Raw genomic sequence first — 18,723 nt, forward strand, 5'->3', positions numbered from 1 at the left:
CAGATCTCCAAGCTGGACAAATTCTCCACTGGGCTGGGGAGATGCTGGTGTGTTGCCACCAGCACAACAATGAAGATGTTCCCAAGCACAGTCTCTGTTGTTCCCATTCCCTTTCTCCATGCAGGTCTTGTGGAACTCAGCAGGTTGGTAGCTCTCGGGGATCTGAGAGTGCTTGTCCAAAGGCATCTGAAAGTGCCTGCATAACTATAACACTGCACTGCTAATAGTGACCATGGCTGTGTGGCTGACTGCTTGATAGGTATCCACTGCCAATTGTTAGAGTCAATCATATCACAGTTATATTGTAGTCACATACTGGCAAATTTAAAGAGACATAACTGACATAAATGCGCCTGCTATTGCTGTGATTATCATAACCACAGGCCACAGCCTAGGTAAGGTATTACAGATCTCTCCACGTGTACTTCCTATAGTCACAGTTTCTTCCCTCACTGGCTCATGCCGCTCTATGCTTTCCTCCCCAATAACAGAGGAAAACACACAACTGATGTCATATCATATCAGATGCCTTTTTTCCTGTCAGGAGAAGAATTGGCACCGCGGGTGCTGAGTACCTCTGGGCTCCCAGCTGTGGTTTTAGGGCTCTGTGTTCTGTTGCCATTAAGAGGCTGCTGAGTGCATAGAGTGGGGAGTGGGGAAGGAGCAGCATCTAGTGTGTGCTTGTGGTAAATACCCATTACAAACCTGCGTGCATGCTCAGGGAAAGCCCATGCTTGAGGAACAGAACCCTCTGCCCAGAGTGCATCCTAGGGTTTTCCCAATTTCCCAAGATTGTGGGTAAGCACAATGATGTCCCCGCTTATTTGCTCCCCATGGCTTTTGAGCCTTTAGAGGGAGATGGAGATGCTGAAGGAAAGCAGCTAAGGGTCCATAGAAATTCTGGGATGGGTGGGCTGCTCAAAAAGTGATGCACCCAAACTCGAATGCACCCTTCTCTGAGGCTGGGATGAATTGTGTCTGGAGATGTTAATGACAAGTGCAATTAGGAGAGGTTCCCCCGCTGAACACTGTGAATGAAGAGTGTGATGGTGCCTGTGAATGAGGACTCAGGTCTGGGTGTCACCTGTTCTGCCCCATATCGCTTACCTACCTATTCTCTCTGAAAGCCCTTACCTCGCAGGAAGGCCAACAGAAAGTTTAGCTTTTTCACTCTTCCTTCCATAGATGGAGCTCTGGACCTGAAGCACCTGAATGCCATATCCTGGTGTTATGGAAATAATCGGTGTCCTGGAGGGTGCCTCCTATGGGATTTCAGGGAGGGAGCACTGCACAAGTGTATCCCTGTGGAGGATGAAAGCTCTGAGTGGGTGCAAACTGTTTCAACACCTCAGGCAATGGCTGTCCCTCCCCAGACCTCCAAAGCATTTCAGCCTGCTGTGAGAAAAAGAGAAACTGAGGTGGGGCAACAAGCACAGCCTTTTCCAAACTGATGCAGCAGAGCCTGGTGAGGCTCCGAAAAGGGGATTCAGCTCACATTCTGCAGAAGACTAAAGTAGGATTGACTCCTTCAGAATTAGGCGGCCGTGGCTGACTGAGGTTGCCTTTTCAGCCTCTGCCAGTGGTCAATGGGGAGAAAGAAGCAGAGTCTGGTATTCCCTCCAGGCCATGGAGACCAAGTTCGATCAACCCTTGGAAGTATCTTGGAGGGAAGAAGCCAAAACCTGTCCCTGGGTCAACAATGCATTTGTTGGTGGCTGAAGTAAGCTGAGCTACCAGTACTTCCTCACAGCCATGATTCACCTCTCCAAAATGGGAGGTCCCCAATGCCCTTCTTTCCTCCTTCTGCACCCCAAGAAGTGTGGCAGGGACATTCCTCTCAGCTCCATCCCATTTGCATCTCTGGGGAAGGTGACTCCTCTGTCTCCCCACTGACGCCCAGGGAAGGAGGGGGTTGCCAATGCACTCAGACATTAGCGCTGTGTCTGCTCCAGATAGCAGAGATGAAGCTTAAAGGGAGAACAGCATTTATCTTCAGAGTCGCATGCTCCAATGGAGTTAAAAAGTTAAAGCTAAAACCAAGTTGGACATTAATCACCTGACAACTTTTCTGTTACAGCTAGGATAAGTTAGATATCAGTCATCGATCTGCTGGGCAAATGTTGCTACAGCCGGTACCTCTAAGAGCAAGCTGAAATAAGTTCAAGCCAAAAGGAGTCTAGAAAAAGCCTGGCATGTCCTTAACTCTTGTCTTGCTAACCTAGAACAGATCTATGTTCTTCCAAGAGCAATGGCAGTCCCTTATTCACTGTATTACAATACACAGCTCTCTGGGAAGCGACCTTTCGTGCCCCTCCTGGTGACTTATAGACGGCCCCTGGAAGGAAGGATCATAGACCCGACTGAAATAAAGACTATGTTGCACCTTTTGGCTTAGAGAAGATTCACTGTTTATTGGAAAATGAATCAGAGACTTTGCCAACACGGCATGAGACCCATGAATTAAGGGTGCTGGGGCAGGAGGTGGTACATTTCATGATTGGTTTGCTAATCAAAACCTCCTGCTGTTCCACCTCCAACATACTACTAGTTTTCAAATCAATCTCGCCCCACATGAGTTCTCTTGGACATTGTGATGGGCTGGGACTGATGCGGATGAGAGTTTTACTTCCAAAATGATTGTTTTACATGGCAACGCAGATACGGGAGTTCCTGACACAGCCTGATCTTATGGGGTAAAGGGAAGAGTTCGGTGAGTGGGGTGCAGCAGGAGTCCTTCATTGGGAGCCACTGCCGTTGACACCTCTAAACACTCTTCTGGTGTGCACAGCAGTCTCTCGTCAGGACAGAAACCATAGAATCATATAATAATTTGCATTGGAAAAGACCCTGCAGACCATCAAGTCCAATTGTTAACCTAACACTACCAAAACCACCACTAAACCATCTCCCTAAGCACCACCTTTGTGGAGGCCAGTAGCCCATTTTGCCAAAGCCAAATGCAGGAAGCGCAACCACTGGAGAATGTGATGCTTCCTTCCCACTCCCACCTCCATCCAAACCAAACACGCTGGAGGCTCTGAACTAGAGGCTTTCTCTTGAGGAGTTCGGCATGCTACAGGTTCAGCCCAACTGGTATAAGACATAAGCAGTGAGAATTCATCTGTAATGTAAGATCGCAGCTGGTAGCAATAGTGGTATCCCAGCATGGTAGGTGAATTTAGGCTATACTTTCTGGCCCTTTTTATCTCTGCAGGTGCTGCTGATCTGTAGCACAGGCACGTGTTGAGCTCAGAGCCTGAAAACACTTGGCTTCACGCTGCTCCCAAGGAGGGTGTTGGCTGTCTCCAGGCACTTGTCCAGCTGAGACACTGCAGTCAGAGAGAGACAGGCACACTAGGGAAGTTAGGCAGGAGGGAGACTCCACAAATGGAAAGGAGAATGGAGACACAGGACTCCTTCACCTGCCCCCAGGAAATTGTGGTCCTGCAAAGGGGTGAGGCAGGTCCCACTGGAGAGAGAATGGAGGAGGCTGTTCTGTGGGGATCAGCAGGAGAAGGATCATCAAGACTCACCAGCTTGGCTGCACAGCCAGGTCACAGCCTTGGCCTCCAGCAGCTCACAGAGGTCTTGGTAATACTCGTCATGTCTGTGTAGCCACGTCACAGCCATCACTGTGGCCCAGATGCTTGGCTCCATGACCTGTAGTAGAACAACAACTGAGACTAGCACGCAGTGCTGAGCATCCTCCCTGCCCCCTCACTGCTTCCCACCCCTTCCTTTGTGGCTTCTGGTTTCTGATCCCTTCATTCCTCTCTGTCTGCCCTTTGGATGCCAGTGTTGCCACCAGCCAATGGGCTCCCACTGCTCCAGGATGACATGCTGCCACCGTAAGAGGTTCTCCCCTTACCTCATCAGGCATCTTTCCCTTGATTTCATCCTCATCAACTTCTAGCACAGAGGCCAGTCCTGAGCTGAGGGCCCAGGAGCCATCTGCATTCTGCAGGGCCACCAGCTCCTGACACTTGGCAGCGGCTTCAGGGCACCATTGCCACAAAGTTGAAGAGCACAAACCAAATTCCATGGGATCCACATACTTGAGAGAAGAAAAAAGTGGTGGTGGTGGTTTACATGCTGTGGGAGGAGATGTGAACAGCAAGGTTGGGAGAATGACAGGAATCTGACCTCTCTCTACTCCCCTGTGCAATAATAATGCTCCAGAACATTATCTCTGCTCTTCTTTAGGCAGCTACCTGCAGTCTAAGCTCCTTCCTGTACGTCCCCAGAGCAGACCCATCCACAGCTCTTTCTGGACACCCCTAACTCATCTCCAACCTCGGTCATTGCCTATTCTCCTGTCATTCCTTCCAAGCCATGTCCCAGGACCTCCCTTGATACTCTCCCAAAACATTTTATCCAAACGTGTATTTATGATCCAGCACCATCCCTGCCCCATCCCTGGGTGTCCTTGAGCTGGGTCTGATATTTGCTGAAGGACTTGCAGGTTTAAGGGTAACTAAGGGAAGGGGTAAAGGCAAAATTCATTGGTTTCCATGCCATGGGCAAGACATGGCAGCATAACCCTTCTATAAGATATTAGGTTATCCCGACATCTCCCATGTGGGTCAAGGCCCCATACCTTTTGAGCAAGCTCTCCTCTGGGGCAGGGCAGCAATGTCATGGGTAAGTTGACGGAGGGCAAGCCATGATGCACGCACCGCTGTCAGCCAGCCAGGTGGGACCCAGATGCTCTTAGGATAGCAGGAAGAGATCCTGGAGCCACGAAGTTCAACGATCTGGCAGGGGATGAGTGACTGGCGGGGTGGCAACAGTGCCAGGGGCCCTTTGAGAGCAAAGAGGGCAAGGGGCTGAATTAAACAGATGGGAAAGAAGCACCTGGTGGTGACGGGGCCTACCCCGCAAGACTGGGGGTGCCCTGTGGCTGGGGTTCCAGATCCAGTGGAATGAAAACATCCCATGGAGCTGCCCCACCAGCTCTTTCCCAGAAATGTCTTTCCTTACTTTGGTACCAGGTGACCCTCTGTGGTGTGCGAACCCCCACATAGCTGGTAAAGGGGCAGATGATCCCTGAAGTGAGGCTGATCTCAACTGCACGATGTCTTGGTTCCTCCCCTGACCCACTCACAGACTCTGGCAACAACCTCTTCATCAAGCACCTCGCAGCCAGACGATGCCCAGCCAGCCTGGGGACAGAATGGGGTGAGCCTGACCACCTGGCTTATCTTCATGTTAGGAGAAGGTGGACAGAGAGAGAGCCTGGACACCTGAATTCTTTCCCTTCAGGGCTGAGGATGGACAGAGGGGAAACCTGGACGCCTGGGTCCTTGTCTGTCTGAAAGTGATGCCCAGGTTTCTGGGTCCTACCACTGTGGGGTCAAATCAGGGAAGGGAGGCATGCTTGGACACCTGGGTTCTCTGCCAGTTTGGGATTGTGTGTGGAAGGTGGGAATGCGTAATCTATCTGGGCTCCTCCTCAGCTGGAGTCAATGTTAGCAATGTGGGGGATGCATGCATCTTCCCTTAGGACGGGCTCTCACCGGCCATCTCCCTGTGGGCACAGGGGGAATTCAATGGTGTAAGTGACATCTTGGCCATCCAGGCTGTACTGCAAGGTCATGACCCCTTTGGCCACTGTTGTATCCTGTGAACACATGGGAAGCTACTGGAGGTTACTGGGGACACAAGATGGTTACTGGGGGATATTGGAAAGTTACTGAAAGATTACTGGGAGGCTACTGGAAGGTAACTGTAGGCCCAGCTCTCACCTGTGCCTGTCCATGGATCTGGGCATAGAGGAGGTTGTGTTGACCCTGGAAGATGGATTGAGGAGTGCCCCCCAGCACCTCAACCTCCAGGCCGCGGGGCAGGGTCCAGCTCAGAGAGACTCCCTCAGCTGCTGGCTTGAGGGCCTGCTTCAGGCACTTCAGCACCTGGCGACAGAGGGCAGGACACCACAGTTGGCAGCTCCACCAGGGTTCAGCCCATGTCCCCCGATGCTGGGGGTCTCTGGGGGACAGTGGAATGTGTGGGGTAACCTGTGCCAGCTGGGTTCCCTGGGTGCAGTGATGTCTGTGGGTTGTAGTGGGGTAGAAGCCTGGGCACCTGGGTTCTCAGTGTGGGTAGAGTCAGGGAAAATGAGTGCCTGGGGTCCTGGGGCAGCTGGGTCTTGACTACTGTGTGTGGGCAGTGCAGGTGCTGGGGTACTTGGAAGTCAGTGTGCCTGTGGAATAGAGGGGGACCAGCCAGGACTCCTGGGTTCCTACCACAAAGCTCCTCCTGTTGTCAGAGGAGACGTAGGCAGCTTCACCCCCTGTCTCCTTGGCCAGGGCCATAGCCAGGGCAGCGCTGTCCTCAGAGAAGCAGAAGGAGAAACACCTATGGGGGAAGCAGGGAAAGGTGTCAGAAATGAGAGCCAGAGGTGGGCGCAAGGATGTGGAGTAGAGCTGGAGGACACAGGCTGGAGTTAAAGCTGGAAGAACAAAGTTGGGTTGCAGAACAAGGGGGCAGGAGGAAGAGCAGGGAGTGAGGGCCTGGGGTTGGAGCTGGGGTTAGACAGGGAGCTGGCAGAGGAGAGCTGGGACTTGGGGCAGAGCTGGGGTGAGTCTAGTGGGGCTGAGAGAGAGCTTAGGGACACATCAGGGTGTACAAGCCCTGCGCCTCAGTCTCCCTGCTCACTCTGTGAAAGGTGCCTTGGTTGTGGGAGTAGTACGCAAAGACTGCCACATGGGAGCTTGGCACTGGAGAGCTGTGCTGGGTGGGAAGGGTCTTTGGGACACTGGAGGCACCCAAGGACTGGGACAGGCACTAGTGAACAGGGACCCTCATCAGGGATCATAGAATCATTTAGGTTGGAAAAGACCCTTGGGATCATCGAGTCCAACCATCAACTCCACTCTACAAAGTTCTCCCCTACATCATATCCCTTAACACCACATCTAAACGAGTCTTAAACACATTCGGGGATGGTGACTCCACCACCTCCCTGGGCAGCCTATTCCAATGTCTGACCACTCTCTCTGTGAAGAATTTTTTCCTAATGTCCAGTCTAAACCTACCCTGTTGCAGCTTGAAGCCATTCCCTCTTGTTCTATCGCTAATTACCTGTGAGAAGAGACCAGCACTAACCTCTCGACAATGTCCTTTCAAGTAGTTGTAGAGAGCGATGAGGTCTACCCTCAGCCTCCTCTTCCTCAAACTAAACAGTCCCAGCTCCTTCAATCTCTCCTCATTAGATTTATTCTCCAGGCCCTTCACCAGCTTCGTTGCCCTCCTCTGCACTCGCTCCAGCACCTCGATATCTCTCTCATATTGAGGTGCCCAGAACCGGACACATTACTCAACGTGTGGCCTCACCAATGCTGAGTACAGGGGGACAATCACCTCCCTACTTCTGCTGGTCACGAAGCATGGAAGGGATGGAAATGACTGGGCAAGCAAAGGATGACTGGAGGACTGGGGAGCGAGTCTCCATTACCGGTGGCTGTTGCGGTGACGGCAGACCTCAGCTGCAATGGCTTCCACATCAGGGGGTAGCCCAGCCATAAAGATGAAGAGCTGAGAGACAGGGGACATGAGTGGTGGGGGTCTGGCACAGTGACCCCCAAATGGGGAGAGCAGGCCCCTGAAATGGAGAGAGGGGTCCAGCAGAGAGACCCTCTGTAGAGAGAGTACCCTAGGGAGAGATATCCACTCAGGGGCAGAAACCCCCAAAGATACAGACCCACCTCTCCATTCCCCCCTCCCCGACCCACAGTACCATCCTTGTTCCCTTGTGACCACCGTGTACTTTGGGTGGTTCCTTCCACCCACACTCCTGTGTCCTCTCTCTCTCCCCTTGGACACCTGCCCCTCCACCCCTCCATGCCCCTGTACCCAGACCTGTCGTGGATGGCGGTGGGGACGAGGGGTATTGTAGACTGAGCGGAGGGTTTCCAGCAGATTGGAGTCACCCAGACTGGAGCCGGTGGAGGGGATGCGCCGCATGGCCTCGGTCAGGTTGTCCTGAGTATATTCAACACTTTGCCTGCAGGGGACAGAGCATGTTTGGAGAGCACATTGCTCTGTGCTGGCCCTAGTGCTCCTGAGACCCTGTCCCATAGCACTTCCCACAGCTATGCCCTAAGGTCCTCTGCAAGTCCCCGCCCCATAGTAGTTCTTCCAGAGACCTGGCTTCGTAGTTCCTACAAGTCTCTTCTCAGCAGAAGCCCAAGAGGTGCTGTCCCATAATGCCACAAAGAGGACAACCCCAGAATCCAGCCCTGCCCTCCCGCAGCTAGTCGAGCCCTCCTGCACCCAGCCTTGCCTTATACCATCCAGCATCAGAACATGCACCCGTGCCCTCCAGCATCTAACCCTTCCTCATAGCACCCATTCCAGCACCTGACCATGCCCCACAGTATCCAGCCCTACCCACAGCACCCAATCCAGCACCATAGCACCCAGCCTGTGCCATGTTTGCTTACGAGTAGATGCCCACAGAGGTTTCTTCATAGCAGTAGATGTTGAAGTAGCAGCCCAGGGGCAGGCTTTTGAGAAGGAAGAGCAGGGAGTCCTGTGGAAAGACACAGCAGGCAGGTCTTGGGAGGCACTTGTAAGGAGTACAGGTGCCTTGGCCCATAGCCTGGTCCTCTTAAAGCCTCTGGTCTCTCCTGGGTGACCCAAGCCAGTGCCCTGAACTCTGCTGGTCACACAAGTTATTTCAGGCCCTTTTCAGGCCCCACCAATCCCCCCTCATGCCTCTGTCCCTGCATAAACACCTGCCCTGGCCCGCTCCCCCTCAGCCTGCTCCTCCACCCCATCCTGGTCCCTGCTCTGAGGAGGTACCTGTGCATGCTCGAGGAATGTGGTGTTCAGGAGGAAGATGAACTCTCCAGACTGGCGCTGCCCAGGCACTGCCTCAGGGATGCTGGGTGCCAGCGTCACCAACACCATGGGGTCACCAAGGAGGGAGCCTGGAGGAGGCATGGGGTGGGATGAAGGCTAGATAAGGACCTCCCTCCTCCTTCTGGTACTGATTCTCATTGTGCTTTGGGCTTCCACCATCCCAGAGCCTGTGGTGCCCTACACTGGTACCTCAATACCCTACTGCACTGTCCACCAATTGCACAGCCCAGTGCCTCATGTATTCCAATCCAGTGTCTCCAATACAGCTACCCAGTGAGACCTAACATAGAACCTCACATGTGCATCCTGCTATAGCTGATAGCTCACCACAGTGTCCCCAGCACCCCACCCTGGAGCACCAGGACCCAAACTATGCCATCTGAATGCCCACTATTCCCATCCCAGTGTCCAACGATACCTCGCCTCCTAGTGTCACCCTGTGCCCCAGTGCCTGCTGCAACCCAGAGGTGCCTCCATGTTTCCTCCCCAGCTGTACTCACCTGGAGGGGCCTCAGGGTCTCCCTTCTCCACCACAGCACTGACTGCAGTGGGGTCTCCATAATATACCAGCAGCTCCAAATCATGATGACATTGGGGGCTGCCAGCCAGTGAGACCTGAAGAAGGGGTGCCTGGTAATACACAGGAGGAGGGGACCAGAGCCAGCATTTGGCCGGGAGCACAGGCCCTGACACCAGTGCATCCCCTTTTTCTCAGTGAAGACACCCTTCCCCAGCTCCCCCTGGGATCCTGGCACGCAGGAGGACATACCTGTGCAGTGCTGTGGTCCTGGGCAGTGTAGATCAAAGGGGTGAGGGCAAAGTTGGCCTGGACATCGACCACTCCACGGGGTGACTGTAGGCTAGCGGTGAGCAGCAGGCTGTAGTGCAGCTTGCTAGTGCGACAATTCCAGACTGCAAGGAGAAACATGGCCCGGGGTAGCACAAAGGCTCTCCCTGTGTGGGTGCGCGCAGCAGGATTTTGCACCCCTATTTAGGACATGTGGAGAGAATTGGGGGCTGTCAATAAGGTGTATGGAGGGGTCCAAGAGTCTGTTTATGGGAAATGTGTGTGGGAGGTGTGGATCCCCACATGGGGCACAAGGAAGAATATGTGAATCTGTTCAGGGGCTGCATGGGGAACCAATATGGGTCCCCCTGTGGGTGCCAAGGGAAGTTGCATCAAGTCTGTTCATAAAGTACACGGGGACCCTGTGATCCTTCTGTGGGGTGTGTGACTGGGAGGGCAGGTTCCTTGTGGGGTCACTCACCATAGAGTGTTCCGTAGGGATTCAGTGTGGGTGACAGCACAAAACGGGCTGCTCCATCTGGCTCCCGTGGCAGCTCTTGGACGTAGCGCAAGGTCACGACCACCTCCCTGCCAGGGGACAGGGTGCCCAGGAAGCAGGCAAATGCCTCGCCTGGATACTCAGACTGATCCCGAAGGTATTCCAGATTCTCCCAGCCCCCTGTAGCCTCGTGCGGCTGCTGGACCTGGGAGGGACAGGGAGGGACAGAAAGCTGATCACCAGGCAGGCCATGGGCTGCTCATCCCATGCCCCTGTGGTGGTTCGCCCATTCATCCCTGGATGCTGGTACCTCATCTTGCAGCACAGCGTGGACCTTGGCGTCCTCACTGCGGGCCTGGAAGGAGTAGATGGCCATGTGAGGGCCCAGGGGGAAGACGAAGAGGACTTCCGTGGAGGTCTGACTCTTATTCTGGTAGATAAGTTCGGCAGCCACATCAGCCACATAATCCTGGATAGCAACATCTACAACAGCACTGCACAGAGATACTGGGTACAGGGGTACGCGGAGCCACTTCCCCAGGAAAAAGGATCCTGTTGCTGTTGGGAGAGATGCAACCTGTCCATCAGCACACATGAATGACACAAGGAGGTGATTGGGGCTGCTTCAACTATGTGGCTGTTCCCACTCTGAAAACCAAGACTAGGTGACCAACATTACTGAGGGTCTATTGTGAGCCTACCAGCAAACAGTGTCTGCCCTCCACTCCCCTTTTTCCCTTTTTCCCCATATCTCTGGTCCCCACCCATTTCCTGTAGAGTTCTTGACCATTCTCATCCTTGTTTCATCCTATAGCTGCCTACAGTCCTCCTTTTTTTGTCCCCCCTTGGGAGCATTCCCATCACCAAAATGTCCCTCAGCTGTCTGATCCCCAGCTCACTGTCATGGGCGTAGGATTTTCCTAGAAGTCCAAAGCTCTGATGCCACATTTCTGGAGACCTGCAGACAAGAAGGTTCTTCTGTAAGAGGAGAGATCCACAGAAACCATGTCAGCCCCTCATTGGTGAAGATTCCTTGTCATTTCCTGTCCTACACACGTAGCTGGAAGCCCCAACCCACCATGTATAGCCAAAGCAAACCCAGGGGTCCAGAATCCCTGTTCATGAGCACTGGGTTGTCACCAGGAGTATCTCTGCATTGAAGAGGTCTGGACTCCACCCCCAGCATGGGAGAATCTTGAAGAGAACTAAGGAATAGCAAGGGAAGACAGAGGGAAGAAGGTGTGAAAGCAAGAGTGCATGGATGGAAGGAAGGAAGGAAGGAAGGAAGGAAGGAAGGAAGGAAGGAAGGAAGGAAGGAAGGAAGGAAGGGAGGGACTGAATTGGGATGAACAATACATGGCTCTCCATCCATGGCTGGACGGACAGACTGGCAGACAAGGTCCATTTTGGGAAAGATGGATGGGCAGAGAGACATCAGAATTTTTGTTGAAATGGATAGATGGAGAGGCAGAGGGGTCCGTTTCAGAAGAGATGAGCAGGTACCCATCACTAACAGTATTGTGTCAATGTAGCTGCACAGGAGACCGCACACATGAGGATATGTTGATGGAGTAGCTTGTGAGGGCAGGTTGAAAGTCTAGGTAATAAGAGGAACATGATGGAGAGAGAAATGAGGCCAGGACATGATTGCAGAGCAAATCCCAGAAAGGCATGAGGGGGAGGGTGTAGTTCAAGTCATATCTGGCTGTCTTCCAGCCAAGTGCCAGGAGGTGAAAGGGACCACCCTCCACTCCAGACCCATCCACATAGATCTCTCTGGTTCAGACGCATTTGCCTCAATTTCCCCCCTTCTCACTCTGGGGTGACAGGGTGGGGAGCACCAGAAAAATCCCCACCCCACCATTGTGCTGACAGGGTGGTCAGACAGAGCAACTAGGGTGTACGTCCTTGGGGGAGTAGGGGTGAGGGATGGAGAGAGGGATGGATTGAATAGGAGCGAGCTCTCCTCAGCGCACAGGGACAATGAACAGAGAATAAGGCCAGAATAACAAAACGAAGCACAAACAAGCAAACACTCACCAGAATCAAGGCCAGAGTCAGCAGGGACGGACTGACGATCAGACGGATGGAGGGAGAGATGGAAGAGGAAGGGGGAGAGAGGGTAAGGGGCAGACGAACGAGATATGGGAACAGAGGGGGGAGGGCTGCAGAGACAGAGAGAGATGCTCGGTCTGGCAGGAAGATGCAGGGCTACGCAAGGAGGAGGGATGGCTGTGATGGAGAGAGAGGCGGAGGGGCAGGCGGACAGACAGACGTCCGGGAAGGCGGGGAGGCAGGGGCAGGGGGGCGGAGACACTGGGATCGGCACTGGGATCGCTGCAAACCTCCTCCCCGGCACCGGGGCGACTGGTTCCCTTGGGGGCTGTGGGGGCAGCGGACACCGCCGGGAGGCTGTGGGATGGAGAGGGGACAGCCCCGGTGGAGGGAATCTGACCGGGGTCCCTGGACCCCTCACTCCGCCTCGGAAGCCAAAGTGGCGAGTGGGCGGGAGCGCGGCAAGAGCTGCTGCAGCGGCGGGAGCACCCGCGCCCCCGCCCCGCCCGCGCCCGAGCGCAGGATGCTCCGGGCACAGCCGAGGAAGGGGCTGCAGAGGCCCCTGCAGGCCTGCTCCTGGCCAAAGGGGCTCTGCCCAGCCCTTCCGCTCTGCCCTCACACCCGGTGCAATGGGCCGCAGCTGCCAAGGGGGCTCTGCAACCAGGGCGGTGTCTTCTGGGTGGCTGAGGAGGTGGCACTCGTCCCACCAGGAACCTGTCCCCTTGCCAGGCCTGCAGCACCGACTGCAGATTTGGAGACTGGGCTCAGGGCCATACGCTGAATAATGCTAGGCCGTTAATTGGGCGGTCGATTGCAAAGAAGCAAACCCAACATACTGGCCAGCTGAGGAATGGGGAGAGTTTGCACACCAGCTCAGGCTTATATACCTACTTTTGACATGGGTGTGTCCTCTCATCTGCTGTATTGGGAAGCTCCATCTCCATTCTCCGTGCAGGAGCCAGCCCCATGCACATGCCTCCCTGGCAGCCAGCCCCTGGTTGAGACAACCCACCTCATCGGGGCACCAAGACACTCGAAGGGCCAAATTGCACTGGACTTCAGATGTGTTGCTCCCAGAGCACATCCTGGCTGTTTCTCACTGGGAGAGTGCAGTAAGATGAAAAACTTGTGGGCTGAGATAAAGACAGTTTAATAAAGCAAAAGGAAAGGTTGTACACAGAAGCAAAGGAAAAAAAAGGAAAAAAATATTTATTCTCTCCTTCCTATCAGCAGGCGATGTCCAGCCCCTTCCCGGGAAGCAGGAGCTCAGTACACATACTGGTTTCTTCGGAAGACAAACAACGTCATAACGAATGCGCCCCTTTCCTCCTCCTTTGTCTTAGGTTTGATTGCTTAGCATGATGTCATACAGCATAGAATATCTCTTTGGTCAGACTGGGTCAGCTGTCCTGGCTAATGTCCTCTCCCAACCCACCCCCAGCCTACTGGCCTTTGGGGACGGAGGGGTAGGGCGTGGGACATTCAGCCTTGATGCTGTGCGAGCACTGCTCAGCAGTAGCCAGAACACTGGTGTGTTATCAACACAGTTCTAGCTACAAAGCACAGCATTGTGAGGGCTGCTGTGGGGAAAGTTAACTCCGTCCCTTCTATTGCTACATTAGTTGTAAAAGGATGAACAAGGAACATGCAGGAAACTGTTTCAACAGTTATGACGTGCAAAGGCAACCAGCAGTGTCTGGGTTTGCAAGACTTCCTGCGTTACTGATGGAGAACTGCAGAGGGAGCCAAATAATGAGATTTTGTTCCTATTGTCTGTGGTTATAGTCCCTGAAACAAGCAAGCTGGAGAGTCTCACCACAACACAGAGGGAATTTGTGGATTAGCCCAAGAGTGAATGAAGTTTGCCTTCTTGTGGACGGTTGGAACTTGGAATTCAGGAATGGAGTGAAAACTTATGTGATTCACACCCTGGTTGCACCCTGTGCATCTAGAGGGACTCTGTCAGTCACAGTACATGTGAAAAATAATAATGCTGCAAATCTAGACATGTAGCGGAGAAAAAGGTGCCTGATGAGTATAGTGGCAAGGGATGTCTCCAGGACATGTGGAAAGAGTTGTCTTCTGGAGGTGTTTCTCTCTCTCCAGGACTCCAGCTAGAGCAAACATGACTATTTCAGACTTGATATATCATCTTTGTTGTACTATAGATCGAAAAGATAGTTCTTGGGCCAGTTCTTGTAGTCTAGTTGTGACTATTACAGCAGCGAAGATGGAATGAACTCCTTTTGGCTTCTGGAATTTATGCCCATCTTTGGGTTGCCAAATACAGCTGTACAGAGGTCAGTTCATCTGTCCAAACATTTGAGGTGCCCTGGGGTACCTGGACATTCTCATCAGGCCACTAAATATGATGTAGAAACTATAAGAAAACCACACTCTTCTGAGTATGCAGTTGGATGCCAGGTGGGGTACTCCAGGGAATCTCAAACTATTTGCAAGTCCATATTCTGCCTTTGTTGTGATGTAGACTTGAGGTTTCACTCCAAAGAAGTGAACAAGTGCTCATTCAGTGATGGTGACAGCATGAGTGTTCTCCGTGAGTTGCAGGGAGCAAAACTTGGGAAGCAGAGGGCAGTACCAAAGGATCATTTGGTCAGTCTCTTTTATCTCCATTGTAACAAGGAGGTAATGAACATTGCTGGAATTTGTTCTTACACCATAAAGTAGACTGTTGTAGGTCCTTACTTGGAGCATTATCAGAGCTCTGGCAAGAGGTAGTGGGATACATGACATCAAGAAAAGCCATTAAGCCCATGGTTTTGATCTCACAGAGCAGAGAAAGAGATGTTCAAGGTCAAATGTAACAGAGGATGGGGGCTGCGGTGCAACATTTAAGACTGCAGGTGTTTGAATCCAGAGATGGCTCAGATCGAGGTGGAAGGAGGGAGCTGTGAGTTAGGGTGGCTTGTGGTTCATGAATGTGTCAGCAGTGTGTGTTGCAGTCACAGTGTCTTGGCTGATCGTTATAACGGAAGCCTGGGGAGCAGAACCCCTGCATCTGCCAGTGTTTCAGAAGGGCAGGTTTGGAGAGGTGGGTCCATGGCCATTTCCTTTCCACGTGCCGTGTGTGGAGATTGCTGACTGAGAGGACCACCTTCCCGGCACCTGGGGATTGCCGTTTGACTTCTGTAAGGGAAGTTTGATACAGGAGATGTCTATGGCTTTCTGTGCTGCCTGTAATCAAAGTCTGTGAGTTTCTGCTCTGATGAGTCCTGGTGGGAGCACATTGTCCAATTACGTTTCTGGTCTCGCATCTCACACTGGGCTCCATTAAACTCCAAGTAACTTTTCCTTCTGCTTCTGCCTGTCATTTCTTCAAGGCAGCTTGCCAGATTTTGCCACAGCTACAAAGTAACAGGGAGGCAGCACCACATTCCTCACGGGGCTCATTAAAATGCTGACAGACATAATGAGCTCTGCGTGTGGTTTTCTGCCACTCCCCATAGAGTTGCAAGCATCCTGTAGCTGATCAGGGGCCTCTCAGATGTGTTTCAATGAATAAGTACAGTATAATTTTCATTTGTCATTTGTTTTAATTATGCATGACAAGAAGAATAGAAATGAAGGTGTTTTGAAAGGAAATTAGCCCCGCTTATATCCTGGAGGGAATAAGGCAGAGAGAGGAAAAGTATCTTTGTCGCCAAGCAACAAGTGGCCATAGTCAAACTTTGATTCATGTGCTGGGAATAAGATAGTTCTTATTACAGTCTATTCTCTTGTCACCGCAGCCCACAGCAGGGTCAAAGGCTCTCCTTGCAAAGCCTTTGCCTGCTCTAATTAGCACTGTCTTTACCTGGTACTAACTATGCACAGAAACAGGAGGAATGTTCGTCACCACTGCAAAACAATTTCAAGGTCTTTTTTGATGAAAGAAAGAAAAAAATCTCTATTAAAGAAAGTGATATCTTTTACTCTGGTCCCACTGACCTCCAGTTTCCTCAGGACATGAACCCTGAAAATAGCTGGCTCAATGGAGAGAGGGACAGGTGATAGAAATTTTCAGGGGCAATTAGACTACGGAATGTTTAAACAATGGGATGAACAGGAATAAATTCAGGAAAACTGCATGCTCATGCAGAAGAGAATGCCATTGGCTTGCCAGATAATTTAGCAGATGGACAGGACAACTGAGTATCGACTTGATTGACTGCTTCAGGAATTACAGCGTTAGTGAGGTAGAGCTATGGACAGGAGCATTCTCTTAGGATGGCTTTTCTTCTCCAAAGTTAACACCATTTTTCAACATTTCCATGTCGGGAACACGGGAAGTTACAACAAAGACATTTCAAATGTGAAGAATGGACTCAGCTGAAATAGAGGGATACCCAGGAAAGTTGTGGATGCCCCATCCCTGGAGGTGTTCAAGGCCAGGTTGGACGGGGCTTTGAGTAACCTGGTCTAGTGGGAGGTGACCCTATCCAGGGCAGGGGGTTGGAACTAGATGATCTTCAATGTCCCTTCCAACCCAAACCATTCTGTGATTCTGTGATTTTTTTGGAAATGGTAAACTAATTGTTGGAACTGTTCATTTAAAATTCTTATACTATTTATAGCCAAACAAAAGCAAACGAATAGCAAAACAAGACAAAAATATAATCATGAGATAATCAATCTATAATCAAATTATAATCAATAGACAGATGGGAAAGAGGCAAATATCAACACTTCTTACAGTTAAAAATGTATGGATCATAAAAAAATCTTTTGGTGTAGTGAAGTAGTATTTCCTTCTAAAGTTTATTGCTTGTTTCTTGCTTTTATTATTAAGGCATTCATAACGTTTTGCTTTTGGGTGTCAGTACTTATTCCAGGGATGGACTAAAGTAGCTTTCTTCTCCAAGCCTTGCATGTTCTGACTTTTCTAGAAAAGTGCACAAGACTCCAGTTGATGTTCTCAGCAGACTGACTCTTGAGAGACCCTCCAAAGGCAGCTTGGACTTGAGGGTGTATTTTGAGTGAACGTAGTGGATTGAGCTGAAATCCACCAAAAGCCCTTCTTACAGTATTTATTTACATCATAGAAGAGGTTGTTGTAATTTCAGTATAGCTAGTCATTTGCAAAGTCCTGCACCTGGGACAAAATAAGCCCCCTCCAGAGGACAGGCTGGAGGCCTGGTGAACAAGGTGTTGAATGTGTCTCAGCAGTGTGCACTTCAGATGATGAAGGCAGACTATATATTGTACAAAATAATTAGAAAATAATTTCTGCAGAATAATTAGAAATCAGAATTATGCTGAAATGTCTCTTGTTAGTTGTTGGGGGAGAACCAGGGAAACTGTATTTTCAATTTTTATGTTTATTCTCTGGTTTTGTTTTGGACCCGGTGCTCTTTTCTTAGAGCCTACACCGAGCTCTTTGACAGGAACAATGTTTAAACTGCATTTGGGGACCTACAGCATTTTTTGAAGTTCAGAAAGGGTGGAATTTATGAGATTAGAACTTCAAGGGCAGGACTTACTTCAGTATTAAGATATCTACATCAAGGCATCTATAAGCATATTTCCCAATAGTCATTGGAGATCCAGCCAGTGCAGCCATCTGAGTTCCAGGCACGGTTTGTCTGACTGGCAGATAGATTTCTACTTAAGAGAGAGCCATCTAGGTTCTACATGAGGCTTTATTTTTTTTTTCCCTGTTCAAAAATCCTGAACTATTATGAGGGCTATGCGTAGTCACCAAAAAAAACCAGGAGAAAACTTCTATGTCATGGAGCTGAGGGTTTGCATTGTAGCCCTGAAGGAATTGCTTGAGAGCCATTGCAGGTGGTAGACACTGCAGAGCTTACCTAGGTAGCGTTGGATGACAGTGTAGAGCAGAAAGAACAAAACCTGTTCCAATCTTATCCATGTTGCCTCTTTGAAAGGGATTCCTGGAGTGATCTACTCTACAAACGTGTTTGTTTCACTCCAGATGGAGACAAGTAATTGACAGTCAGTTCCACCCTGTGGACATTCAGAGGACCAGGTGCCAAGAGCAATCAGAAGAGTTATTTGACAGCACTAAAGAAAATCCATTTCTTTCTGGGAAAGACAAACCCCAGGAGACTTTGTAGGGAAGAATCTATTTTCACCAAAATGGGTACAAAACATATTTTCCTTTCCTAGTTCTTTTGTTAGTTCCTTAGTTTCCTTTCCTAGTTCATTTGTCTCAAATGACATCAGGAAAAAGCCTGATGCTTAGTTTTCATTTGCTGATGTCTTTATGCATTCCAAATATCTGCAATTACTTCATACCCAGTGAAGAAGTCTTCATTATAGGGGACAGTGTGATTCAGCTGTGTAGTCAGCATGGGCAAGAATTAGGTGAAGATGAGGATATTTAAATCTAGGTGTCCAACTGAAGATGTAAATTGGGCATTTAAATCTTCATTATTATCCCTGCAGGTCCAGTTAATGCAGTTACTGGAATTAAACAAGCTATAGTGTCAAAGAATGACAGCATATACTGCTGTACAAGTTTCTGGAGGCTAGCAAAATATTCTGTAGCCCTAGCACTATA

The 18,723-nt window shown here is 50.8% G+C and overlaps 1 protein-coding gene across 14 annotated transcripts; it reads right to left on the reverse strand.

Annotated features, from left to right (window-relative positions):
- Window positions 1-2,388: 2,388 nt before the first annotated feature.
- LOC141732909 (von Willebrand factor A domain-containing protein 5A-like) lies at window positions 2,389-12,421 on the reverse strand. 14 transcript variants are annotated; one of them, XM_074562486.1, is made up of 19 exons: window positions 12,189-12,421; window positions 11,227-11,353; window positions 11,048-11,106; window positions 10,459-10,578; window positions 10,131-10,380; window positions 9,632-9,774; window positions 9,363-9,492; window positions 8,803-8,930; window positions 8,442-8,530; window positions 7,858-8,002; window positions 7,454-7,533; window positions 6,243-6,354; window positions 5,745-5,909; window positions 5,517-5,620; window positions 4,981-5,162; window positions 4,598-4,801; window positions 3,869-4,092; window positions 3,534-3,660; window positions 2,389-3,329 (listed from the first exon to the last, which is right to left on the reverse strand). In XM_074562486.1, the coding sequence occupies exons 3-19, from the start codon at window positions 11,051-11,053 to the stop codon at window positions 3,250-3,252; spliced, it is 2,289 nt and encodes a 762-aa protein (XP_074418587.1). In that variant the 5' UTR covers window positions 11,054-11,106; window positions 11,227-11,353; window positions 12,189-12,421; the 3' UTR covers window positions 2,389-3,249. The 14 variants fall into 14 exon arrangements, with proteins under 14 accessions (XP_074418587.1, XP_074418582.1, XP_074418590.1 ...); XM_074562481.1 differs by having other exon boundaries at window positions 10,459-10,706; XM_074562489.1 differs by having other exon boundaries at window positions 10,131-10,353; window positions 10,459-10,503; window positions 11,048-11,126.
- Window positions 12,422-18,723: the final 6,302 nt, after the last annotated feature.

The sequence above is a fragment of the Larus michahellis genome, chromosome 18, assembly GCF_964199755.1.
Source record: "Larus michahellis chromosome 18, bLarMic1.1, whole genome shotgun sequence".
NCBI lineage: Eukaryota > Metazoa > Chordata > Aves > Charadriiformes > Laridae > Larus > Larus michahellis.

Excerpts from the sequence above, each read along its gene's own strand:
- LOC141732909 (XM_074562475.1), bottom strand. The coding sequence starts at position 11,334 with ATGCTGGGGGTGGAGTCCAGACCTCTTCAATGCAGAGATACTCCTGGT. Across the intron at positions 7,534-7,857 it reads CCCACCGCCATCCACGACAG|CTCTTCATCTTTATGGCTGG; the intron begins GTCTGGGTACAG and ends CCTGTCTCTCAG. Across the intron at positions 6,355-7,453 it reads CGTCACCGCAACAGCCACCG|GTGTTTCTCCTTCTGCTTCT; the intron begins GTAATGGAGACT and ends CTTCCCCCATAG.